Source organism: Panthera uncia, chromosome D4, assembly GCF_023721935.1.
Source record: "Panthera uncia isolate 11264 chromosome D4, Puncia_PCG_1.0, whole genome shotgun sequence".
Taxonomy (NCBI): domain Eukaryota; kingdom Metazoa; phylum Chordata; class Mammalia; order Carnivora; family Felidae; genus Panthera; species Panthera uncia.
In genome coordinates, this window is record NC_064807.1 from 42,566,854 (window position 1) to 42,583,073 (window position 16,220).

The window sequence follows — 16,220 nt, forward strand, 5'->3', positions numbered from 1 at the left end:
ATCAGACACAAACCTAGGCATGGCATCGCTTAGCAGCACTCACTTATTAGGTCATCATCCAGATGATCTAGAATAGGTTCATGTTGTTGCTGCTGGTGGTGCTGTTGTTGTTGTTGTTGTTGTTGTTAGCTGACCATTAAAATCAAGGTCCAACTTGAAATTTTCAAATAGGAACTAGCAAAGTTCTCTTAAAAGAAATCTTTCCAACTCACCAGAATCAGAGAAATCAGTTACAGAAGAGTGTAATTTGTTGATTTTCAAACCTGGCTGTGTATCAGAATTACCTATGAACTTGTTGAAAATGGAGATTATAGCTTCCATTCCAGGACAGAAAACTTTATCAGAAGTCTGAACTCTGTCACTGGCGAAGCTTCTCCTGTATACTGGAATGCCATGGTTATGCACACTGGATGAATCTGTTTCCTTGGGAACCACGGTGGAGTAAATCAAAGGGGACCTAAAACCATCTCACAGTTGCCTTACTCTTGGGGTAGGGAGAAACTTTGTGTCCCAAGTCAAAGTTGTTGCCCTGTGTGCTGGTTTTAAACCACCTAAGATTCAAATTTAGCAGGTCTGGAATGGGACTCAGTAATATATACAAGCTTTTTCTAATAGATGTAAGAGGTTGATAAACATTATTTTCAGGGGCACCTGGGTGTCTCAGTTGGTTAACCATCTGACTCTTAATTTTAGCTCAGGTCATGATCTCATAGTTCATGGGTTTGAGCCGCATGTGGAGCTCTGTGCTGACAGTGCGGAGGCTGCTTGGGATTCTCTCTCTCTCCTTCTCTGTCTGCCTCTCCTCTGCTCAAGCTCTCTCTCTCTCTCAAAATAAATTGATAAACATTAAAAAGAAAAAAAAGAGAAAGAAACAGTATTTTATAATTACAAATACTTGGGTAACGTGATTTGTCTTAACAATGGATCATGAAGGTAGGGAGAAATGTACAAGTAGCCTCTGCAAATGAGAGCACCTCTAGTGACAGGACAAAAGGCCATTACTTTTGAGCAAAAACTCAATATAATTAATTAAGGGCTGGATTTAATTCAGTGACATTTGAATTTTATAGCTATACACTTGCAGCTATAAAAAAAACTTTATTATTAAAATTCCTATAGGAAAAATAACTTAGTAATTGTAAGCCTGAAACTCTCTGGTCCCTTACCTACTTTTCTCCATTGGCACCGTTGTTTTTATTGCACAGTGAGGCAATTTGTATTATAGCAGGAAGATTATGTTTTTAATAAGTACCCAGGGAGTTCTGAGACAGCCAGTCCACAGACAAGGATTGGAGATTCCGTATAACAAGCACCAGACTTTAGGTCAAAAATCTAGGTTACCCCTACTACCTGCTGCTCTGTGATCTTGGGCAATCCGTGAAGCCTCTCTGAACCTCAATTCTTTGATTACATAAAAAAAGTACTTTACCTGCCTCGGGGTTGTTACGAAAGCAAAAACAAATTCAGACTACACATAGCATACAAAACACACACATATATTCACTTACTAGATATTGATTGAGGACCTACCAATGTGCCCGGATTAGGCAGTAGGAATAAAGAAGAGAACAAGAGTGATGTGATCCCTGCTTTTTGGAGGTTACTTGGTGAGGGATGGGGACAGAGAATACACAAATAAATGATAAATTTGGATATTTCTTTGCTTATGAAGTTGGTGGTAAGAGACATAATGACTGGCCAGGGATAAAGGAATGCCTGATTTAGATGGGGTGGTTAGGAAAGGTCCCAGTAGGAGATATTATTTGCACCTGAGGAACAACTGGAGAAGACAGCCATGCAGAAGTCTGTACCTAGAGACTGTCAGGAAAAGGGAAGACCCCTGGTACATGAGCCAATGTTTTAGGAAGAGAAAGGAGGTCAGTGTGGCCAGAGCAGTGATTGATGGGGAGTGTGGCTCCAGTGAGGTAGGAGAGGTTGACAGTTGGGCCTGAACCCATAGAGGACACGGTTGGTTGTGAAAAGGAGTTTGAAATTTTGTTTTATGCGCACTGATAAAGCACTGGATAATTTAAACTGAAGAGTTACATAATCGGATTCATGTTTGAGAAAGATCACTGTAGCTGTCACAAGAAGAGACTATAGTGACAGGTGGAAGTGAGATCAGTTAGGCTGTGCTGCAGTCCAGCCAGAGAAGGTGACAACATTAGATTATAGCGACAGAGGGGCGGGTTAGGCTTAAGGTATATTTGGAGTTAGAGCAGGGAGCTTTCTGCAGGTAGGGAGGTAAGGAAAATACGCTGGGATTTATTCACTGTCATTCCAGATTATTCCCCTATTATCACCCTGTGTTATTCTTGGAAACCATCATAGTTCAAAGTCACTCATCTGCACTTCAGGTCTTACACGGTCTCGTATATATGGAGTACATACAGGTAAGATAAGGAAAAAGACCCCTAAACAGTCAAAATAAGGATGGAAAGCCTATGCACGTATTCAGACCTTACTCAAGCTTCTGCCTTGGAACATAGTTTTAATGAGCTTAACAACCTATACCCAAAGCACAGTTAAAAGGGAAGAGAAGAAAGAGGACAGCTTGTAACAGGAGGCTGTGTGACAGTGCAGGCAGGAATGATGGATAAATAGATGAGGGAGAAAACATAAAGTATAAAAAACAAGTTAAATGGCATTGTTGAGTTAGGGGTTTCTTCACAGTTAATGAAGGTACAGAAGAGGGAACAACCTTGTAGTGTCCTGCCTATTAAATGGTTAAAACAAAACTAAATCCATTTGGCTTACAAAGAAGTAAGCTTAGGGTACATAAAATATTATTTCATGTGGACCCTTATTTCCCCGAGGTGCTTAATAAATGGTTCTTTTAATTGTATCTTGTGGCCGTGTACACAAAGTGCTGGATTTTTAGCCCCAGCTGATAAAGGCCCATTAAAATGTCACGTACACAGAACCTCTACTTCCGGGAAGGTGGCGCACGTGCACTTGTCCCCACTTTTCTTGTTAAATACAATTAAAATCCATGGCGACTATACATAAAACAAACTGAAGACTCAAAGGTGGAGAGGAAAAAGCAGACTGGCTAGAGACCTTGGGGACTGTGGTACTACACAGTTGTTACCTCCTTGGGTTCTCTTTTTGCCTCCTAACTCCCAAACTCAGAGCTGAAGAAGCCAGCCATCCGCAGATGCAATGGGAACACGAAAAAAATGCCTCAACCGAAGACCTCTCTCTCTAGCCAGAGGACCGGGAAAGGGGTGGCTTAACCAGACAGAAAACTTTTGGGAAGCTCTACTTCAAAACAAAAAACCAGGATTCATTGCCACCCACACCAGCAAAGGCTGAGTGGGGAACCTAGACTTCACCTCATCTGATCTGAAGTGATTGTTCCTCAGTACCCCCATGGATGTGGTGTCAGAAAAGACAAATTTCATCCCCACAGGGTGAAAAGCAGGGTAGAAAGCACATTGGGAACCTGGAATTCTATCCTCACCTTGCGACACCTTCTTTACCCTTTACTCTGGGGTGGTGTTACAGAAGGCCTCTTGGAGAGTCAGGACTTTCACCTACTACCCAACAGCACTAAGGCCCCTCCCACAGTGGAGCCAGGAGAGACCATGTGGGGAGCCAGAAGTCCCACCACTGCTCTGCTCGACACAGGAGTCCCCCATTTGAGTGACAAAGGAGGCAGCTGGAGAATCTGGACCTCTGTTTCCATTGGGTAGTAATAAGGTGGCCCTTCCCTGCTCCCCCACCTTAGTGGTTGCAGAGAAAACCAACTAAAACAGTAGGCTTAAATAAGATCCAGATTTGCATAACGTATGAAAATGTCCAAGTATCAATTAAAAATCACTCGTCATAGCCCAAACCCACTATCACCACTCTTACTCTGCATTCTTATTCAGTTCTAGCATTCTTACTCAGGGCTGGAAGCTCTATCCAGTGAAATAATGCAAGAAAAGGAAATGAAAGGCATACAGATCAGAAAGGAAGAAATAACACTATTTGCAGACAAAATGATCACCTACTTAGAAAATTATAAGAAATCCACCCACAACAAGTCCTGGAACTAACATGTAAGTTTAACAAGGTTACAGTATATACAAAAATCAGCAGTATATCTATGTACTGTCAGTGAACAGTGAAATTGAAAATACAATGTAATGTACCATCCCTCAAAAAAAATCAAAATAATTAGGTATAAATCTAACAAAATGTATATAGAACGTGTGTGTCAGAAACCATAAAACACTGATGGAAGAAGTTAAAAGAGATCTAAATAAATAGACATACAGTGTTCGTGTATTCGAAGATTCAACATAGAATGTCAATTCTCCCCAGATTGATACAGTAGTTTAACGTAAATACTGTCACAATACCAGTAAGAGAAAGTCTTTGCAAACCACGTATCTGACAGAGGACTAATATCTAGAATGTAAAGAACTTGCAAAACTCAACAGAAAATAATATTCCAGTTAGACACTGCTCAAATGATGCAAAGAGACATTTTACCAAAGAGGATATAAAGACAGCAAGAAAGCACGTGAAAAAATATTCAACATCAGTAGCATCAGGGAAATGGGAACTCAAACCACAATGAGATATCACTGCACACCTATCAGAATGGCTAAAATTAAAACTAATGGCAACACCAAATGCTGGCAAGGATGGAGGGAAACTGGATCACTCATACGTTACCGATGGGAATGTGAAATGATATAGCCACTCTGGAAAACAGTTCAGCAGTTTCTTTAAAAACTAAACATGCAACTACCGTATGCCCTAGCAATGGCACTCCTGGGCGTTTATCCCAGATGAATGAAGATTTATGTTCACACAAAGACTTGTACAGAAATATTTATAGCAGCTTTATTTAAATAGACACATCAGGAAACAACCCAGATGTCCTTCAACAAGTGAAGCAAGCACACAACCATGGTACCATTAGAGACCCCATATAATCTCCAAAGAATTATTCTGAGTGGAAAAAAAAATTTTTTTTAAATTAGAGTACTATAGGACTCCATTTTTATAATGTTCTTGAAATGACAAAATTTTAGAAATGGAAAAGAGATTAAGAGTTACCAAAGGATTAAGGCAGGGCTGGGGCAGCATTTGGGCTCCTTTAGTGATGGGAATGTTCTTTAGCTTAACTTATCAATGTCAATGTCCTAGTTATGATACTATAGTTTTATAAGATGTTACTATTGGGGGAATCTAGGTAAAGAGTACACAAGATTGTGTTATCTCTTACAACTGCATGTGAATGTATAATTATCTCAAAGTAAAAAAATTGAAAACAAGAGGCCCTTGGGGCACCTGGGTGGCTCAGTCAGTTAAGCCTCTGACTTTTGACTTTGGCTCAGGTCATGATCTCATAATTCGTGGGATCATGCCCCATATCAGGCTCTGTGCTGACAATGCAGAGTCTACTTGGGATTCTCTCTCTGCCCCTCCCCTACTTGTGCACACGCTGTCTTTCTCTGTCTCAAAATAAATAAATAAACATTTTTTAAAGCATAAAAAATAATAAGCCTTTAAAATAGAATATATACTATCATTTATTAATTTAACGATAAAATGCACAAATCACAAATCATCCCAGCTTGTTAGATACTATTCTCCATCTTCAGATTCTTCAATCTTTGTTCTTTTTCTGACAGTTCTATGGTGGGCGAGCAGGTGGGTGGATGGCTGCTCTATTGTGCAGTTACAGTTTTTTCAAAGGAAAACGTGGTTAGTGGTAAAAGCCTGGGTATGCTAGTTATTCATTGTGGGTCATCCCATGTTTCAAGTGAATGACCCAAGCCCATAGCCACCATTTAGTAAAATCTCACATTCCTTCCCACTTTCAGGAAAGCCACTAGTGAAGACATCACGAGTGACTGTGATCAACACTGAGGAGCCTGCAATCACAGCTGATGTAGGAAGCACCATCAAAACAGTGCAAGGAGTGAATGTGACCATTAACTGCCAAGTTGCAGGTGAGAAATGTATTCATGTGTTAGTTCATCTGTTCAAATATTAATGGAGCCTTGTGCTAGGTCAGGGGATACAAAGATAAATACAGATTCTATTCTCAGGGACTCAGGGCTAGTAGGAAAGCTAAGGAAAGAGCCTCAGTCACCCTGAAAATGGAAAAGGCTACAGAAGTTTAGAGGAGGAAAGATGAATTCTGGCTGGGATGAGGTGGTTTCTTATTTTAGCCTTGCACACTGATAGAATGTGAACATGCAAAGATGGGGGCAAAGAGTGTTCCAAGTGAACAAAAGAGTGTGAAAAATTCATGGAAGTAAGAAAGCCCCAAGACAGAAGCAAACAGTATGTGCTTTGGTCTGGCTGGAGCCCAGAGTACAGAAATGGTGTGTAGGAGCTTAAACTTTAGGAAGGTGGGTTGTAACTACGCCATGGGAGACCCTAAATGCTTGGCCAAGGAGTTCAGAAAAAGGTGGGTGGAAAGTGACATTAAGGAGCCATACTTCCAGAAGACGAAGCCAACAGCAGTGCATAAAATGGATTGAAGATAGGAAATACTGGAACAGAGAGGCCCGTTAAGAAGCTGTCATAGTAGTTGGGGCACCTGGCTGGTTCAGTCAATAGAGCATGTGACTCTATTTCATGGCTGTGAGTTCGAGCCCCACGTTGGGTGGAGAGATTACTTAAAAATAAAATCTTAAAAAAAAAATGCTGTCACAGAAGTTTAGAGAAGAGGTAATGGGGCCTGAACTCAGGGCACTGGTGATAGAAAGGTAAAGGGTAGAGGAACATGAGAGAGATGGCAGAGGTAAGACCAGCAGGAATCTGGAGCTTACTCTCATCAAAAGTGGGTAGGAGTCATTGATGAAAACATCTGGTGCTGTTAGGAGTGGTGATACAGGAATTGCCCTCCAGTTGGCCTTGCAAACCCAGAGGCCTATAGGGAACAGAAAGTCAGAGGAAAGTGGAGGAGTGGTAGACAGTAGGGGGTGGTAGTATGCTCTTTATAAAGATACTTACCTCCGATTAAAAAACAACAGGGGTGCCTGTGGCTCAGTCAGTTAAGTGCCCAACTCTTAATTTTGGCTCAGGTCATGATCTCATGGTTCATAAGTTCAAGCCCCTCATTGGGCTCTGCACTGACAGTGTGGAGCCTGCTTTGGATTCTCTCTCTCCCTCTCTCCCTGCCCCTCCCCTGCTCTCTCTTTCTCTCTCTCTCTCTCTCAATAAATAAACCTAAAAAAAAAAATCCTACAAAACCCAGATGCTGATCCTCCCTTCCTGTGGACCACTACTTGGTGACATCTACCCTAAGGGTTTTCACTGCCACAATGCAGAGAAATGCATTGTACCGGGGCCCAGCTACAGTCCCCTGCTTGTTGTCCTCAGTGGCTGTACCCTTCTGTGGCACACCCAAACCCAGGTTACCCAGTCATGCTCAGTGGACACAGTGGACAGGCATTGGCACCCTGTTCTGGGGCTTTCTCGACCTCCAATCTCTACCCCATTACCAGAGGCTTTACCTCCACTTAGGATTTATGAGCCAGATAGCCCATTTTCATTTTTTTAATATAATTTATTGACAAACTGGTTTCCATACAACAACTACCCTCCTCAATGCCCATCACCCACTTTCCCCTCTCCCCCACCCCCCATCAACCGTCAGTTTGTTCTCAGTATCCAAGAGTTTCTTATGGTTTGCCTCCCTCCCTCTCTGTAACTTTTTTCTTCCCTTCTCCTCCCCCCATGGTCTTTTAAGTTTCTCAAGATCCACCTATGAGTGAAAACATATGGTATCTGTCTTTCTCTACCTGACTTATTTCGCTTAGCATAATACCTTCCAGTCCCATCCATGTTGCTGCAAATGGCCAGATTTCATTCTTTCTCATTGCCAAGTAGTATTCCATTATATATATAAGCCACATCTTCTTTATCCATTTGTCAGTTGATGGACATTTAGGCTCTTTCCATAATTTGGCTATTGTTGAGAGTTATATAGCAGCACTTTCAACACTAGCCAAATTATGGGAAGAGCCTAAATGTCCATCAACTGATGAACGGAGAAAGAAATTGTGATTTACATACACAATGGAGTACTACGTGGCAATGAGAAAGAATGAAATATGGCCCTTTGTAGCAATGTGGATGGAACTGGAGAGTGTTAAGCTAAGTGAAATAAGCCATACAGAGAAAGACAGATACCATATGTTTTCACTCTTATGTGGATCCTGAGAAACTTAACAGAAACCCATGGGGGAGGGGAAAGAAAAAAAAAGAGAGAGAGAGAGGTTAGAGAGGGAGGGAGCCAAAGCATAAGAGACTCTTAAAAACTGAGAACAAACTGAGGGTTGATGAGGGGTGGGAGGGAGGGGAGGGTGGGTGATGGGCATCGAAGAGGGCATCTTTTGGGATGAGCACTGGGTGTTGTATGGAAACCAATTTGACAATAAATTTCGTATATTAAAAAAAAAGTGCTGCTATATAAACACTGGGGTATAAGTGCCCCTATGCATCAGCACTCCTGTATCCCTTGGGTAAATTCCTAGCAGTGCTATTATTGGGTCACAGGGTAGATCTGTTTTTAATATTTTGAGGAACCTCCACAGTTTTCCAGAGCGGCTGCACCAGTTTGCATTCCCACCAACAGTGCAAGAGCAGATAACCCATTTTCAAATAGGTAGGAGGAAGATCTTACTCTAAAGCATTTTGTTTCCAAACAGTGGCCAGGCTGGTTTTCTCTGAAATATTCTGGTAGCTCCAGGAAATCAGAAATATAAATCTCTGTCATCCTACATTAGCTTCTTTTTGTAAAGCTTCCCTTGGCCTGCATGTCCAGCCTCATCAGGAAACCTTCCACAGCCACACCCCTTCAGGCCCTGTAGTCCCAGATGAAGAGTCAGATAAAACCTCTGACAGGGCTGCCCTTTGTGCAGGGACTGCTGGTGCAGGTAAGGCCTTCTGTGCAGAACCATCATTCCTCACCTGGTCACTTCGAGCACATGTCTCAGCGACAGAGCACTGACCGGAGATAAAATGGACCATGCCGGCTCTCTTCTTGATGGGTGAGGTTGGTAGGAGTAGAAGAATGGGGATCAAGGACAGCACAACAAGGAAGTGGGCACTTAAAGGCGACTGAGAGAACCAGAATCCAGGCAAGGAAGTATTCACCATGGGGAACTGGGGGCACTGAAACCAGCTTTGGCCAATTCTTCCATGCCACCTGGTGCCCTGTCTCCCTGACTACATCCAGAGACTCACTCTTGGTGACCTTATCATGAGGTCTCAGGTCACGCCCAGTTTTTGCCTGGCTGGGCACATTACAGTCTTTATTTTTATTTTTATTCATAGAACCGTTTGTGTTCATCATGGTTAACCAAAATGAACCTGTGTATCTCTGTCATTATGCCTTTTGTTAAATAAGATATTTATTCAGAGTGGTGGGAAAAAGACTACTTTTGATTACACAGTTGGTCTGTGAATTTGCTGGACAGAGAAATTACCCTTGAGCTGAGTCTCCGGTCAAAAGTGTTGTGACACTCAAGGGCATTAGGAATGACTTTTACTTTACTAATACAGTGGCTCTGTGGCTTTCTTCGGGTATAATTTATTGGCTATTTTATAGTCTATATTCAGAATATGACATAATTTATGTAGATTAACTTCTGTCCTTACATGTTAGGGTTGTTAGCCATTTCTCATTAAATAACTTTTTGTACATATATGCATTCAATTTGTAAGATGCAGCCTCACAAATTCTTCCCAACGCTTAAACATAAAAAATATTAAGCAGTGAGTATGATGAGCAGTCTTCTTGAAAAGTGATCCAAACCACTGTACTACTCACACACTTTTTCTCTATTTGAGTTCAAAAAACTTGGTAGGAGATAAAGGGTTAGGGGAGGAGGGAGTGTTTCAGTCATTTGGGACTAGCATGTACAAAGGTCCTGAGGTAGAAAGAACAGGCTTCATCTAAAGGCGTAGAATATGGCTGGTATGGCTCTAGTACAGAGAGCAGAAAAGAAAGTAGCACGACATGTGTCTGGAGGGTGGGGGGCAGCAGGCAGGGGCTACCTCTTACATGCTCTCATAGATTATGGTACAATTTGGGATTTTATCCTAAGAGCAAAGGAGGCTTTGCAAGAGCTTAGTGGGTAAAATCATCAGGACTAGTGATATAGAAATAAACAGTTGAGGAATCAGTGATGGGCAGGATATTCATTAGGATAGTCCAGACTCTGATAAGAAGTAGACCCCCAAATGTATAACGGGTCAAACACAATAGAAGCTTATCGTTGTTTAGCTAAGAGTCCAAAGAGTGGCTGCCCCACCCAGTCATTCAGGGTCGTGGGATGCTGGCGGCTCTGTTATTTTCAACATATGCCTTCCAAGGTGTCCCCAGGGGTTATCTCTAACCTGTCAACCAGAACAGGGGAAAAACAAAATGTGGAAGGTGGTTGAGAAGGCTTTTGAGGGCCACACCTAGAACCAGCATGCATTGGCACTTCTCACAGTGCCTCTTTGCCACATGGTCACTCACCGCTACAAAGGATATTGAACTGTGTAGCCTAGAGGGGTACCCAGGAAAAAGAAGAAAACAGGTTTTATGAACAGCTGCCAGTGTCTGCCACCGTCAGTGTGGAGAAGTGTGGAAGGCTGAAAACCTCCTTTCCAGACTTCGGCAGTTCTTTAGAATAATTGCCAAGGCTGCCATTTAAGTTACTGTATCCTTTCCTTTTCTTGCACCAAGCCATCAAAGAAGCTTCTAAAGTGCATCATGTCAAGGAGCACCTTGCAATGGACACCCCATCTCGAGATGCTGACAGGCTGCCAAGGACCAAGCAGCGTTCCAAATGTAACAAGCGGTTAGCAAGAATATCCTGTCTGGGATTTTAAAAAGTATTGTGGCATCACCCTACCTAGCAGCTCTGTGAAGATTAAAGGCACTAATCCTTATAATCATATCAAGTTACAACCCATTATCACCACTTTTATTGATCCTTTCAAGCCACAGGCAGGGCACTGTTTTGTTGATAAGATACGCCACGGAGGAGAAAAAGTAAAAGCAGAGTTTTTTCCCTCTGCTGTTTTAGACAAAAATCATACCAAGGGAGTCCAGAGTGTAGAGCCTGTCCAAGTAACTTGTCAACAACATAGCTTTGTATTTTGCTCTGTGATAGAGTATATTTTCTGTCATTTTTTAGACATTTCTTTCAGTAAAATGTGTGGTCACATCACAACAGCCTAGGAAAAAAAAAAAAAATCTCCCGCAACCTGACCAGCTTCTCAACAAAAAGGGAGCTACCAAAGCCAGCACACATGGGTTCTAGAAACCTCTCCTAAGAATAACCTGGGTGTTATAGTTATAGCAGAAAGGTTAACTCTCAAAGTAGAAAGTAAGGATTTGACAGGGCAGAAACAATAGTGTAGCAATTCTGATCTTCTTTAAAGAGGCAGTCGGGTATGTTGGAAGACAGACGGGGATCTGTGGCATTGAATGTAGGAGTTTGGATCTCCACCCTGCCATTTGTAGGTCACTGATTGGGGTGAGTAGGTCATGGGGTGAGGAGTAGGAAGGGACAGGGGCTCTGTCCCCTTGTAATCATTCAGGGATCCAAACTCTCATCATTTTAGGCAGATTTCTTAATCTCTTTGAAAAATGTGATTATGTTTATAAAACGTTTGGCTTATAGCAAATGTTCACCAAATGTTTGTTTCTCCTCTAGCACGTTCAGGATGTTTTGCACAGTTCCTGACGTTTGCACATTACCCATGTTCAGGTATTCTGAACATTAGGATTAAGCATGTGTATCTGGTACCTTTTCAAGGGACACTGGCTTCAACAATGGCTGGTGATGTTTTCTCAAGTGTCGTCGTCATCTCTTGAGGAGAATAGAGCTCTATGAGGCCTCACTTATTTTCCCTCTTCCTTTCTTCTGTGTTTATAAGATGTCAGAGTCAATCATGAAAAGAACTCAAAAGATTCTAAAGCATCTTTCTGGTGTCATTTTCTGCCTAAGGCCCACAGTCCCAGACAGGAAGCCCCTAAAATGTGACACCAGACACAGCTCCTCCATCAGCAAATTCCCAGCGCGGGTCCATACTTGAGTGAGCCTGACAGAGATTTGCTAATAAATGTATTAAAGATCAATTCCTACATAATTTCTCTTCTTTCGGCACTGCTGTCACCTCTATGGTTTTAGTTGTACAGAGACTGGGGACAACCTCTTTCCACCCTTTGCTATCCGGAATATTTCTATGTCTCCCAAGGCCCCTCCTCCCCTCACCTGAAGAACTGTCCTTTTGGTAAGCACCCTGTCTTGTTCTGGCAAACACCCCGAGATCATGGGGTTACAGGAATAGAAGAAGCTTGCACCCACTTCCTGGGGAAGTGAGGAATGGCTCCAGGTCTCTCTCCCTCCACCTCTTGTTTCTCACCTTCCCTCGCCCTCCCCATTTCCGCTCTCCTCCTACATGTCTCTGCCTCTGTAGGAGGATCACAGGTGCTTGCTTCCAGAGAAGGACGCCCTGCAGGAGCCTTGCTATGGGATTTGTCCTTGTTGTGGAGAGAGCCTCATGAGTGTCGGCACTGGAGACACACACACCACCCCATCAGCACAGTTGTGGGGAGGGTGTTCACTCCCTTCTCCCCCCCCCCCCCCCCCCTCCCCCTCCCTTTGTGAAACTGAAGACCCACTTAGTCCAGCTCTCTTACTCGGCCTCTCTCGCTCTAGAACAGCCTTCATTCCTATTGGGGATTGTGTGCTTGCTGCCCACAGCAGTCCTCGCAAGAACATTCCAGCATACATGCTGTGTGAGCAATTCATAGCGAGGGAAATACTCGCAGAAAATGATTTGTAGCGCCTCGTTTTTCCTTGTGCTTTCAGGAGAGAAATGGCAGGGAATGTTTTCTTCAGCTTACCTTTCAGAGGCCTTCTCTTGAATCCTGTGGATTTTTTTTCCCCCAATGGAAAAACTGAGCTCAGGGTCCAAAGTCCAAGCTGGCATGGCTAAGCATCATGATTCTCTTGCTCTCCCTAGTGGTGCTGCAATGAAAAATCAGCTTCTCTGCCCCTTACCTGCATCTTTTGTCCAGGTATATTCAGAGGCCATGCCGACCTGGTCCTTTTCCTGCATTTGAGCATCAGGCATCACGAGGTATGCCTCTCCCTGATGTGACCTGAAGGATGCGGTATCTAAATCTTCACTCCCTTTCAGCTGCCCTGCCTCCTCTTTCCAGCCAATTTGGTGATCCTTAGTGATTCTCACTCAATTATTGGTGATCTGAATAAAAGAGAAAACCAGAGAGTTATTCCTCTGTTCCTCATAATAGGGAGGGAGGCCCTACAGATCTTGGCCAAACATTTTGACCTTCAGCCACTGCTCTAGGCCCACCTGAGGCAGCAGAGCCACCAGGATACCAGTGAATTCACACAAGGCAGTTCGTCATTAGTGAGGGAGTGTGAGACCTCCTTCCTACCTCCACCCCACTTCCCGCTACTGGAGCTCAGGAGCAGCAAGTGCCCCGGGGTCCATAATTAGGGCTTTTGATCTGGGTGTTACAGAATAGACTGCTGATAAATTCTTCATCAGATTCAAGGACAAGTGACAGGTACACAGGTCTGTATTCTCACCAGTAGGCTGCCCATTAAGGGTAACACTACCCTTGCCCCAAGGGCAGAATCCAGCCCCAACACAGGACAGCACAGGACTAAGGACTGAGCCCTTTGACTCTTCCTGGTTTTGACCCCCCCCCCCCCACCATTAACCAGGATTTGACATTATAAACATAGGCTGGATACATGCCCCAGATTTCTGAGTAAATTTTTTGAGCTGGGCCAACAGGCTAAGTGGTGCAAGAAATGGAGCTTTCTGCCCCCCAAAGCCCTGTGAATTGATGCCACAGATTTTCTGTCTCCCACCTCACTCAGAGCCCAGCCTCCTATGGAGCCTTCTAAGCAGACTATCTCAGAAAGCTCGTCCTGAACCGGGGCTTGCTTACCAGCATGTCAACCATAGGGAAGCTTCCTAAAGAATTAAGCCCATCTCCTTGTCTTAGCCTACTCAGGCTGCTATTACAAAATATCCATAGACTAGGTGGTTTAAGTGTCCAAAATGTATTTCTCACAGTGCCGAAGACTGAGAAGTCTAAGATCATGTGCCAGCCCATCCAGCTCCTGCTGAGAGATCTTTTCCGGGATTGCAGTTAGAGATCTTACTATGTCCAGACATGATGGAGAAAGAGGGCTAGATCTCTGGTCTTTCCTTATAAGGGCACTAATCCCATCGTGATGACTCTACCCTCATGACCTCATCTTAACCTAATTACTTCCAAAGGCCTCCACCTCCAAATACCATCACATTGGAGGTGGTTAGGACTCCAACATTTGAATATGTTGGGAAACACAAATGTTCAATCAATGACACCCCTAGAGGAGGACATAGCCCAACTTCTAAAGGCAGGTACCCTATCCTAACTCCTATACACACTCCCCAACTCTCTCTCACAGACAAGAAACTTGGATTGAAGAGAGAGCACTTTTTTTTTGTCACTCCCTTTTGTCTCTTTCTCTGTGGTGCTACTGACCATAGTTCCATGTTTTCTTGTTCTAAGAAAATACATAGGCTTGGGGCACCTGGGTGGCTCAGCATGTTAAACATCTGACTCTTTTGGCTCAGGTCATGGTCTCAAGGTTTGTGAGATCGAGCCTCACGTTGGGTTCTGTGCTGACAGCTCAGAGCCTGCTTGGGATTCTCCTCTCAAAATAACTAAACCAAGATTTTTTTTAAAAAGAAAAAACATATGCTCCAAAAAATAGAGGCTTGTTTTCTACATGTGGTGTCAATTCTGGTAAGGTTCTGGCACTTTCGTTTGTTTAGTCCATGAACATACTAATATTTTGTAGCTTTTAACTTTTTACTGAAGTGTAATAATAACCTATACAGAAAAGGGTACCTATCATAAAGGTACCAAGCCCACAGAACCAGCCCTCAGGTCAAGACACAGAGAATTACCAGCCACCAGGCCCTACTTCCAGCCCCTCCCCATTCATCCCTTCCTCTCTGAAGAACCATCACCCTGATGGCTAACCACTTAGATTGATGTTATCAGTTTTAGTTTTTCACTTCCAGAGATGAAATCATACAGTGTGTGCTCTTTTGGGTCTAGCTTCGCTTACTCACTGTTAATGTTTGTTTCATGTAGTTGTCAACCGTTCCTTTTCACCGAGGTATAGTTCTGGTTCTTAGGTTTATCGATGCTTTCTGCAAAGAATTTGGGTACTTTCCTTCCACCCTGGCAAGCGCCCTTTACCAGCTACCCGCTTCCTGTTCTGTTAACTGGCCTCTCTCTTCCTGCCTCATCAGTGTGAGTTTTAAAAGGGAAAAGATCTTGAGACCACAGAGAGGTCAGAGATTATTTAGTTTGGCCAAAGGACGGTAGAAGACGCCCAGGCAGCTGCTTCCTGCAGAGTAGCCCCTGGGAGGGCCCGCCGAACCGCCAGAACTGCCTCCGGGGTCACCTGAATGTGTTTAGCTGATAGAGTTTATTGTTTTTTTTCTTCCTAGGTGTGCCCGAAGCCGAAGTCACTTGGTTCAGGAATAAAAGCAAACTGGGTTCCCCTCACCATCTGCACGAGGGCTCCTTGCTGCTCACAGACGTGTCCTCCTCAGATCAGGGCCTCTACTCCTGCAGGGCAGCCAATGTGCACGGAGAGCTGATGGAGAACACACAGCTGCTGATCCTAGGTAAACACCACGAGGCTGGCTGCCCCTGCTGGACCCCATGGGGGTGACTGTCTGACCCACCCTCCACCCCCCTTTTCCCCTGATCCAATTAAATACTTAAAAGCAATGTCCCTTCCCTTCTCTCCACCTTAGGGCCTTCCAGTAGAAAGAACACAGACTTGGGGGCCAGGCAGACATCAGTTTGAACCCTGGCACTTACTCACTGTGTGACCTTGGCTGGCTCACTTAGCCTTACTAAACCTTAAATGCTGGCCTTGACACAGAGACCTGTACAATGAGGATTGCCCATATAGGAGGAGGGGGTTGTCAGCTAGAGCTACAGAAGCAAAGCAGTTATTTTTAATTTCTTCCGTGGTCAGGACTTCTTTGAGAATCAAAGGAAAGCGCTAGATTAGCCCCTCCAGAAGAATTCATACATGTAACATTTTTCATATAATTTCGGAAGGTTCCTAGTCCAGCCCACATAAAGTCTACACAGGTACCCCACCACCGCTCCCCCCACCCTGCCCCAGTCTTAGCCCCTTCCACCT

General features: G+C 43.7%; 1 protein-coding gene across 1 annotated transcript in view; it reads left to right on the top strand.

The window, feature by feature from the left end:
• Positions 1 to 16,220, top strand: part of ADAMTSL1 (ADAMTS like 1) — a 405,773-nt gene that overhangs the window by 316,555 nt on the left and 72,998 nt on the right. Inside the window, exons 26-27 of the mRNA XM_049627010.1 lie at positions 5,826 to 5,954; positions 15,511 to 15,690. Of these exons, the coding sequence (XP_049482967.1) occupies positions 5,826 to 5,954; positions 15,511 to 15,690 (309 nt within the window). The remainder of the gene's footprint in view (positions 1 to 5,825; positions 5,955 to 15,510; positions 15,691 to 16,220) is intronic.